General features: G+C 36.4%; 1 protein-coding gene across 1 annotated transcript in view; it reads right to left on the bottom strand.

Annotated features, from left to right (window-relative positions):
* The window catches only part of ERICH2 (glutamate rich 2), a 43,466-nt gene that overhangs the window by 7,675 nt on the left and 24,153 nt on the right, over positions 1-11,638 (bottom strand). The window contains exon 9 of the mRNA XM_034642248.1: positions 250-307. Coding sequence (XP_034498139.1) covers positions 250-307 — 58 coding nt within the window. The remainder of the gene's footprint in view (positions 1-249; positions 308-11,638) is intronic.

Genomic DNA, 11,638 nt, shown 5'->3' with positions numbered 1-11,638 from the left:
AAAGGGGGCGCCTGGGTGGCACAGCGGTTAAGCGTCTGCCTTTGGGTCAGGTCGTGATCCGGCATTATGGGATCGAGCCCCACATCAGGCTCCTCCGCTATGAGCCTGCTTCTTCCTCTCCCACTCCCCCTGCTTGTGTTCCCTCTCTCGCTGGCTGTCTCTATCTCTGTCAAATAAATAAATAAAATCTTTAAAAAAAAAAAAGAAACAAAGAAAAAATTAGAAAACAGAAAAGTATTTTGTACTTACTCATCTGACATAATTTTTTTGCCAAATGGTAGTCTTGTCCCATTTCTGCTCTCAGGAACTGGAAAACAATAAGAAATTCTTCAGATAAGTACTTTCAGAGAGAATTTAAATGTCAATCATAAACTGCCTAAAAAATACTCCATTAATGATGAACTTTTAACATTTACATGTCTTTCCAGGAGTGAGTCTATAATCAATCAATTAAGAATATTTAAGGACTTCCCATGGAAAGGCAACAGAGAACAAATAAAATACCTCCATGTTGCTGCAGCCATACTATATATGTACTACTTAACAATTCTCTGAATCAAGGTGGGAATACATAGGTTGATTCAACTGGCAGAGATAGTAAAGACGTTAATCAATTAATATCGCTTTGGTTCAGATACAACTTTTATTTGTAAGCTTCATCGATGATTACATGACAATATTTAGTAAAAAAGAAAAAGAAAAAGAAAGAAAAAGTAGAATTACGATGTATAATATTTTTCAGCTCTTGTACCATCCAGTTTGTGTTTTACTATTTTTATTCTATTTTTATTGTTATGAAGTAGTACCTATTTTTGTATGCAGGAAATTTAAAAGCTAAATAAACACATTCTGTCCGCAATTAAAAAACATTTATATTTCTACCATCCAGAGATGTTTATTTTTGGCATCTTCATGTGTATAGTTTTGGTATTTTTTCATCAGTGAACACATATCATATTTACAAAAACTAGGATTATATAGTAACTTTTAAAAAATAAACCACATACCATGATAATTATCTCACCATAAAATTAAAAATTCTTATATTTTTTACTTAGGCTCCAGTTTACTAATCTAGTCTAACTTATTTAGACTGCTTCCATTAAAAAATAACCCTACACTTGGGTGACTGTTTTTGCTTGTGTGAGATATATTCTAAACACAGGCAGGTACACTAGGCTTACTGGGCAAGAGACAGGGGCATGGAGTATTTTAGAAGAGACACTCCCCACATATTTCCAGACATGTGATACTTACCTAGGCAACATTTTAAGAAGTTCTCTACCAGTTTTCTTGGTTTCTTCCATGAATATTAGATTATTTACATTTTTTTAATGTAAACAGAATTCTCCTGAAGATTTTTCTACAAGCCAGTACTTTCACCACAATCCCCACTTATTGCCATATTAATAAATGCTACATTAAACTCATTAAACAGAATTCTCTTGTATTTTTAAAATCTCTTTTTGTCTAAGGTTAAGATCTGTCCATTTTTACTAATTGTGGTTTCCTTCCATTTTAATTACGATATCTTGCGGTTTATCTATATCATTCTTTTTTCAAATATCCTGCTCTTAAACAGATATATTAATTTGGTTTTTACTTTGAATTTTGCTTATTTCTTTTTCCTATTTACGTTATGTTTATTTTGTTTTTCTTCTAGGCTCTGGCATTAATATTTAGTTCATTTGTTGTCATTCCTCCTTTAATCGCCATCATCATCATCAAAGCATTTGAAACTTTGAGCTCTTTTCAAAAGTTTTTAATATTTAGTGTTGTAGTTATCACCATTTTCTAAATAGTTTGTGTGTTTAATTTTGATTTTGATTTTTAATTCAAGTGTGATCTAGAAGACTATCTTTTACTTTTAAGTAGTTTCACTTTGTTATTGAAGTTATTTTTGTCTTCAATGTGTAGTTTAATTGATCATAGAGAATGTGACCAGTACAATATACAGCTATTGTGTATGCTTTTAAATCTTTATGGAAAATTTAAATATACACAGACGTAGAAAAAATAGTAAAAGAAGTACACAGCCCCAATTCTCACTTTCTGATTTTATCAGTATCACCACACACTTTTTCCTCCCTCTGCCTCACTTATTATTATTTTGCCTAGATTATTTTAAAGCCTTTTACAGATATCATCTCATTTCACTTTAAATTAAAAACCCATGACACTCTGGGTATTACACCTAACAAAACTAACAAGAATTTCTCAATATCAACTAAGATCTAGTCAATTTAACGAAACATTATATTATATTAATAGTACTAGCCTCAGGAAATGACAAGGAACATGGAATCAATTTCAAAGTGTCCTTTGTAGTGACCTATTTTGTTGTTGTTGTTGTTAACAAAAATATACATATTTCAACAGTTCAAAATGCAGTGAAATTAAGAAATTCATGCAATGGATATTTGGCTAAAGACTTTCATGAGAATTGCTTTAAACTTCACAGTCAAGCTAAAGTTAAGTGAGAAGACAGGTTTAAAAAAAATTGGTTTTAAATTATTTGTGATATTCAAAATAGAGTTGGGACTTTCAGGGAAGATGGCAGAGTAGGAGGACTCTAAACTCACTTTATCCCATGGATCCAACTAGATAACACTCATCCCTGCAAACAACACAGATAGTGACCCAAAGACTGGCCAAACAAACTCCACAACTCGGTGTAGAGAAGAGGCCACATTGAAAAAGACAGGGAAGGCAAGGACTCGGTGGGAACTTAAACTCCATGGATTTGAACACTGGAGGGAGGGAGCCATGGGCATGAAGAGGGGTGAGAAACCTATTATCACATGGGGGAGGCTACAAGGGGAAGAAGAATCCTTATGGCATTTGAAAATGAGAGGGGCTGAATTCTGTGAGTGCTTACAACCATTGGGACTTAAAAAGCCTAGAACTTTAAAAATCAGCAGGCTTGGCTCTGGAGAGCCCAGAGGGCAAGAGGAAGCTGAGCCCCTACCATTAAAGAGACAGCACAGCAAACAGCCTGCAGAGATACAGCTTGGAAACAGCAGTTTGAAGGGTGTCTGGGGCTTATGGGAGGGAGAGTTAGTTACTGAGCTCAGAGTTTGCTGAGTAACTTCTCCAGGAACAAAGGAGCTGGCAGGCTCCATTTCCCTCCCCTGCCCCTCATCATAAACACACAACCACCTGTGGGAACCAGCACAGCACTGGCATTCACTACCTAACTTGCTTACACCACACCCTACCCCCTGCAGCCAGGCCTGACTTAGTTCCGGTGCTGCAGATCCCCTCCCCCCAAAAGTCCCCCCAAACCTTGCCAACGTTGCCTTTCCTGACCTCTCATGGAGGACATGTACACCTTGTTAAAACAGCACCCTCTGCCCACGTGTGCTTTGCGGCAGCCAGCCAGCTCTATATCCGTGGTGGCTGTGCATCCCCTGTGGAGGAGGACCAGTGCCACCTAGTTAAAAGCACACATCCTGCCCACTACCTTCAAGAGCAAGGGCCTGTAGCTGACTTTCCTAACACAGAAACAGACACAGAGAGTCACACAAAATGAGGAGACAGAGGAATATGTCACAAATGAAAGAACAGGACAAAATCATAGCAAAAGACCTCAGTGAAATATCTAAGTAATATGCCTGATAGAGAATTTAAAGTAATGATCATAAAGATACTCACTGGACTTGAGAAAAGAGTGGAAGACATCAGGGAGATCCTTAACACAGAGATAAAAAAGAGCCAATCAGAGATAAAGAACACAATAAATGAAATTAAAAGTACACTTGATGGAATACATAGCATGCTGGACTAAGCAGAGGAACGAATTAAGGAACCAGAAGACAGAGTAATGGAAAGTAATCAAGCTGAACAAATGAGAGAAAAAAGAATTATGTAAAATAAGAATAGACTTAGGGAAATCAGGGACTCCATCAACAATTATAACATTCATATTATAGGGATCCCAGAAGAAGGAGAGAGAGAAAAGGGGGCAGAAAATGTATTTGAAGAAATAATAGCTGAAAATCTAATCTGGGGAAGGAGACAGATATCTAGACCCAGGAGGCACAGAGACCCCCCATAAAAATCACCCAGAGATCCACACCAAGACACATAGTAATCAAAATGGCAAAAAGTAGTGATAAAAAGTTTTGTTTTGGTTTTTTTTTTTAACCAGCAAGAGAAAAGGAGACAGTTAGATAAGGGAAACCCCATAAGGCTATCAGTGGCTTTTTCAGCAGAAACTTCTATAGGCCAGAAATACGTGGCATGACATATTCAAAGTGCTGACTGAGGAAAATTACTGCCAAGAATACTTTATCCAGCAAGGCTATCATTCAGAATAGAATGAGAGATAAAGAGTTTCTCAGACAAAGAAAAACTAAAGGAGTTCATGACCATTAAATCAGCCTTACAAGAAACATTAAAGGGGACTCTTCGAGTGGAAAGGAAAGACCATAAGTGAGAGTATGAAAAGTAGGAAACACGGAAGCAGTAAAACTAAGTATTTTTGTAGAAAATTAGTCAAGGGATTCACAAAATGAAAGGATATAAAATATGACACCATATGCCTAAAACATGGTGAGGAGAGGAATAAATAATGGATTCAAACTTAAGTGACCATCAACTTAATATAAACTGTTATATCCAGAAGATGTTATACATAAACCTAATAGTTACCACAAATAAAAAATCACTAACGGGCAGAGAATAAAGAAAAAGGAACCCAAGTATATTGGTAAAGAAAGCCAACAAACAAAGAGAGCAGGATCAGCAAAAACTATAAAAACAACCGTAAAACAACAAAATGGCAATAAATACATATCTATCAATGATTACTTTGAATGTAAATGGACTAAAAACTCCAATCAAAAGACATAGGGTGACAGAGTGGATAAAACAAACAAACAAACAAAAAAACATCTATATGCTGCCTACAAGAGACTCATTACAGACCTAAAGACACCTGCAGAGTGAAAGTGAATTTATCATGCAAATGGATGTCAAAAAAAAAAAAAAAAAGCCAGGGTAGCAATACTTAAATATAGGACAAACTAGACTTTATCAGACAAACAAGAGACAAAGAAAGACACTATATAATAAAAAGGAGACAGGGGCGCCTCGGTGGCTCAGTCATTAAGTGTCTGCCTTTGGCTCAGGGTGTGATCCCGGAGTCCTGGGATCGAGCCCCACATCAGGCTCCTCTGCTGGGAGCCTGCTTCTTCCTCTCCCCCTCCTCCTGCTTGTGTTCCCTCTCTTGCTGGCTGTCTCTCTGTGTGTCAAATAAATAAATAAAATCTTTCTAAAAAATTTTTAAAAAATAGGGAAGAATCCAACAAGAAGATATAACTGTAAAAATGCTTATGAACCCAACATGCAGCACCCAAATACATAAAACAGTTAATAACAAACAAAGAAACTAATCAACAGTAATACAATAATAGTAGAGGACTTTAACACCCCACTTACATGGATGTACAGATCATCCAAACAGAAAATCAAAAAGGAAACAGTGGCTTTGAAAGACACACTGTGCCAGATGGATTTACTAGATATATTCAGAACATTCCATCCTGAAACAGCAGAATACACATTCTTTTCAAGTACACATGGAACATTCTCCAGAATAGATCACATATTATGCCCCAAACAAGCCTTAACAGATTCAAAAAGATCGAAGTCATACCATGCATTTTTTTCTGACCACAACACTATGAAACTAGAAATCAACCATAAGAAAAAATCTGGAAAATCCAAAACAGATGGAGGTTAAACAACATGCTACTATAGTGAATGAGTCAACCAAGAAATCAAAGAAGAAATCAAAAAGTACATGGCAACAAACAAGAATGAAAACAATCCAAAACCTTTGGGATGCAGCAGAAGCAGTTCTAAGAGGCAAGTTTATAGCAATATAGGTCTACCTCAAGAAGCAAGAAAAATCTCAAATACACAACCTAACCTTATACCTGAAGGAGCTAGAAAAAGAACATAAACAAAACCCAAAAGCAGCAGAAGGAAGGAAATGATAACGATTAGAGCACAAATAAATGATATAGAAACTAAAAAAACAAACAAAAAAAGAAAAACAATAGAACAGATCAATGAAACCAGGAGCCGGTTCTTTGAAAAGATTAACAGAATTGATAAACCTCCAGCCAGACTCATAAAAAGAGAGAGAGAGAGATGACTCAAATAAATCAGAAATGAAAGAAGAGAAATAACAACCAATACCACAGAAATACAAAGTGTTACAAGAGAATGTTATGAAACATTTTATGTTGTCAAATCAGACAACCAAGAAGAAATGGATAAATTCCTGGAAACGCATAACCTACCAAAATTGAAGCAGGAAGAAATAGAAAATCTGAACAGACTGATTACCAGCAATGAAATAGAATCAGTAATCAAAACACTCCCAAAAAACAAAAGTCCAGGACGAGAGGCTTCACAGGCTAATAGTACCAAAACATTTAGAGTTAAAAACTGTTCTTCTCAAACTATTCTAAAAAGTACACGAAGAAGGAAAACTTCCAAATTCACTCTATGAAGCCAGCATTATTCTGATACCAAAACTGGATAAAGACACCATAAAAAAGGGAACTACAGGCCAATGTCTCTGATGAACATAGACGCAAAAATCCTTAATAAAATACTAGCAAACCGAATCCAACAATACATTAAAAAAGCTTTCACCACTATCAAGTGGAATTTATTCCCAGGATGCAAGAGTGGTTCAATATTTGTAAATCAATCAATGAGATACAACAAAAAGAGAAAGGATAAAAATTGTACGACCATTTTAATAGATGCAGAAAAAAACATCTGACAAAGTATAACATCCACTCATGATAAAAGCCCCCAACAAAGTAGATTTAGAGAGAACATACCTCAACATAATAAAGGCCATATATGAAAACCACGGCTAACATCATCCTCAAAGGGGAAAAACTGAGAGCTTTTCCCCTAAGGACAAGAAGAAGACAAAAATGTCCACTCTCATCACTTTTATTCAACATAGTACTGGAAGTCCTAGCCACAGCAAGCAGACAACAAAAAGAAATAAAAGCATCCAAATCAGAAAGGAAGAAGTAAAACTTTAACTACTTGTAGATGCCATGATATTATAAATAAAAAACCTGAAATCTTCCACCAAAAACAAAAAAAACCCTGCTAGAACTGATAAATTTAGTAAAGTCCCAGGATACAAAACCAATGTGCAGAAATCTGTTGCACTTCTATACACTAAAAATGAGGCAGCAGAAAGAGAAATTAAGAAAACAATCCCATTTATGATTGCACCAAAAATAATAAGATACCAGGAATAAACCTAACCAAAGAGGTGAAAGACCTGTACTCTGAAAACTATAAAACACTGATGAAAGAAATTGAAGACAACACACAGAAATGGAAAGACATTCCATGCTCATGGGTTGAAAGAACAAATACTGTTAAAATGTCCATACTACCCAAAGCAATCTACACATTTAATGCAATCCCTGTCAAAATATCAACAACACTTTTCACAGAACTAGAAAAAACAATCCTAAAAGTTGTATGGAACCACAAAAGACCCCGAATAGCCAAAGCAATCTTGAAAAAGAAAAGCAAAGGTGGAGGTATCACAATTCCAGACTTCAAATTATATTACAAAGCTATAGAAATCAAAAGAGTATGATACTGGCACAAAAAATAGACACACAGATTAACAGAACAGAATAGAACACCAGGGGGGCACCTGGGTGGCTCAGTTGTTGAGTGTCTGCCTTCGGCTCAGGGCGTGATCCCAGTGTTCTGGGATCGAGCCCCGCATCAGGCTCCTCTGCTGGGAGCCTGCTTCTTCCTCTCCCACTCCCCCTGCTTGTATTCCCTCTCTCGCTGGCTGTCTCTCTCTGTCAAATAAATAAAATCTTTAAAAAAAAAAAAGAATAGAAAACCAGAAACTAAACCCACAATTATATGGTCAACTAATCTTCAACAAAGCAGGGAAGAACATCCAATGGGAAAAAAGACATTCTCTTCAACAAATGGCATTGGGAAAACTGGTCAGATCCATGCAAAAGAATGAAACTGGACCACTTTCTTACACCATACACAACAATAAACTCAAAATGGATTAAAGACCTAAATATGAGGCCTGAAAGCATAAAAATCCTAGAAGAGAACACAGGCAATAATGTCTCTGACATCAGCCATAGCAACATTTTTCTAGATATGTCTCCTGAGGAAAGGGAAACAAAAGCAAAAATAAACTACTGGGACTACATTAAAATAAAAAGCTTCTGCACAGCAAAGGAAGCAATCAACAAAACTAAAATGTAACCTACTGAATGGAAGAAGATATTTGCAAATGACAAATCTGATAAAGGGTTAGCATCCAAAATCTATAAAGAATTTATACAACTCAACACCCAGAACCCAAATAATCCAATTAAAAATAGGCAGGACATGAACAGACATTTCTCCCAAGAAGACATTCAGATGACCAAGAGATACATGAAAAGATGCTCAATATCACTCATCATCCTCTGATGGTGCAAACTGCAGATCAAAACTACAATGAGATATCACCTCACACTTGTGGGAATAATAAAACAAAAAACACAAGAAACAGCAAGTGTACGGAGAGAAAGGAACCCTCTTACACTGAAGGTGGGAATGCAAACTGGTGCCACCACTGGAAAACAGTATGGAGGTTCCTCAGAAAGTTAAAAATAGAACTACCCTACAATCCAGTAATTTCACTACTGGGTATTTGCCCCCAAAATACAAAAACATGAATTCAAAGGGATACATGCCCACCTATATTTACTGCAGCATTATTTACAATAGCCAAATCATGGATGCAGCCCAAGGGTTCATTGATAAATGGATAAAGAAGATGTGGTGTGTGTGTATGTATGTAAATATATATATATACATACATACAGTGGAATATTATGGATTAGAGAGTACACTTGTCATGATAAAAAAAACAAAAATTGAAAGATTGTAACAATAAATACATGTGTACATTTTACCTAGATTCAATGCTTCTTTTTTTTTTTTTTAAAGATTTTATTTATTTATTTGACAGAGATAGAGACAGCCAGAGAGAGAGGGAACACAAGCAGGGGGAGTGGGAGAGGAAGAAGCAGGCTCACAGCAGAGGAGCCTGATGTGGGGCTCGATCCCATAACGCCGAGATCACGCCCTGAGCCGAAGGCAGACGCTTAACTGCTGTGCCACCCAGGCGCCCCTAGATTCAATGCTTCTTAACATTGTGCTATGTTTGCTTTATTTCTCTCTTTTGATAGATAAGGTGTAGATACAGCCTACATATATATTTCGCAAACATTTGAAAGTAAGTTGCAGACATCGTAAAACTTCACCTCGAAATATTCGAGCATTGGTCTCCTAAGTTTATACTTCAATGTAATATCATATCCTTACCATTTCTAAGAAAATTAACAATAATTCCGTAATAAAATATTACATTTAAATTGAGATTTCCCAATTTGTCTTTAAAATGTTTTTGTAGCTGCATTTTTTTCCAGTCAGGATTCCATGAAAATTCATGTTTTGATTTTAGTTGTTAAGCACCTTTCTTTTTTTTTTAATTCCAGTACTGATAATGTACAGTGTTATTATTAGTTTCAGGTGTATAATGTAGTGATTCAACAACTCCGTACATCACCAACTGCTCATCACAAGTTCCCTCCTTAATCCCCATCACCTATTTCACCCAACCCCACACCCTCCTCCCCTCTGGTAACCATCAGTTTTATCTCTATAGTTAAGAGTTTGTTTCTTGGTTTGCGTCTAATCGTTCAAGCTTTCTATAGGTGTGAAATTTTTCAAAATAAAAAGTTGAGGGGTGCTGGGGTGGCTCAGTCAATTAAGGGTTCATCTCTTGATTTCAGCTCAGGTCATGATCTCATGGGTCATGAAATCGAGCCCTGGGTCAGGCTCCACACTCAGCAGGGAGTCTGCTTGAGATTCTCTGTCTCTCTCTCTCTCTCTCTCTCCCTCTCTGCCCCTCATCCAATACTCTCTCACTCTCAAATAAAATATTTATTTATTCAAAAAAATTTTTTAAATTTTAAGTTGCAAAAATTAAAACGGGATGCATTCTGAAAACAGAAGAGCTTAAGCACAGGTATAACCTAAGATATGAAAATAAGCAATCTCATATTGTCTCAATATTTATCTGAAAATGAAGTCATGGATTACTTTTATAATTATATGTCAAAAAACAAATAGAAAAGAAATAAAATGAGCAACTCCGAAGACTTTGGTTATGGCAAATAGGGTCTTTGAATGCTCTATGATTCATGAATGATTTAGATGTTCAGTCAAAGGAAATGTGGTTAAGTAAAATCTTTCCAATACTTGGCATCAATTTTTTTCTCCCTTGTTTAAAGCAACTTATAATATTAAGGAAGTTTCAAAACTCTCTGTATATGCTTTATTCTAGGAGGAAAATATAGTAAATGTGTCTGATTTCTTTATATGATTACATGGCTAGCATTTGGGTTAAATTATATAAAAAGGCAAGCACATTAGTATTTTCTTTTTTTTTTTTAATGATTTTTTATTATATTATGTTAGTCACCATACAGTACATCCCCGGATTCTGATGTAAAGTTCGATGCTTCATTAGTTGAGTATAACACCCAGTGCACCATGCAATATGTACCCTCCTTACTACCCATCACCGGTCTATCCAATCCCCCAACCCCCTCCCCTCTGAGGTGCCCAGTTTGTTTCTCATAGTCCATAGTCTCTCATGTTTCATTCCCCCTTCTGATTACCTGCCTCTTTCTTTATCCCTTTTTCCCCTACCGATCATCCTAGTTCTTTATGTTCCATAGATGAAAGAAATCATATGATAGTTGTCTTTCTCTGCTTGACTTATTTCACTTAGCATTATCTCCTCCAGTGCCGTCCATGTTGCAGCAAATGTTGAGAATTCGTTCTTTCTGATAGCTGAGTAATATTCCATTGTATATATGGACCACAGCTTCTTAATCCAGTCATCTGTTGAAGGGCATCTCGGCTCCTTCCATGATTTAGCTATTTTGGACAATGCTGCTATGAACATTGGGGTGCATATGGCCCTTCTCTTTACTACGTCTGTATCTTTGGGGTAAACACCCAGTAGTGCAATGGCTGGGTCATAGGGTAGTTCAATTTTTAACTTTTTAAGGGACCTCCACACTGTTTTCCAGAGTGGCTGTACCAACTTGCATTCCCACCAACAATGTAGGAGGGATCCCCTTTCTCCACATCCTCTCCAACAATTGTTGTTTCTTGCCTTGTCTATCTTTGCCATTCTAACTGGCGTAAGGTGGTATCTCAGTGTGGTTTTGATTTGAATTTCCCTGATGGCTAATGATTTTGAACATTTTTTCATGTGTCTGTTAGCCATTTGTATGTCTTCATTGGAAAAGTGTCTGTTCATATCTTCTGCCCATTTTATGATTTGTTTATTTGTTTCTCGTGTATTGAGTTTGAGAAGTTCTTTGTAGATCTTGGATACCAGTCCTTTATCTGTGGTGTCCTTTGCAAATATATTCTCCCATTCCGTGGGCTGTCTCTTAGTTNTTCTTAGGTTTTTTGACTGTTTCCTTGGCTGTGCAGAAGCTTTTTATCTTGATGAAGTCCCATATGTTCATTTTACCTT

The sequence above is a fragment of the Ailuropoda melanoleuca genome, chromosome 2, assembly GCF_002007445.2.
Source record: "Ailuropoda melanoleuca isolate Jingjing chromosome 2, ASM200744v2, whole genome shotgun sequence".
Taxonomy (NCBI): Eukaryota; Metazoa; Chordata; class Mammalia; order Carnivora; family Ursidae; genus Ailuropoda; species Ailuropoda melanoleuca.
Note: the sequence above shows the minus strand (reverse complement) of the source record. Positions and strands in the feature narration are given on the sequence as shown.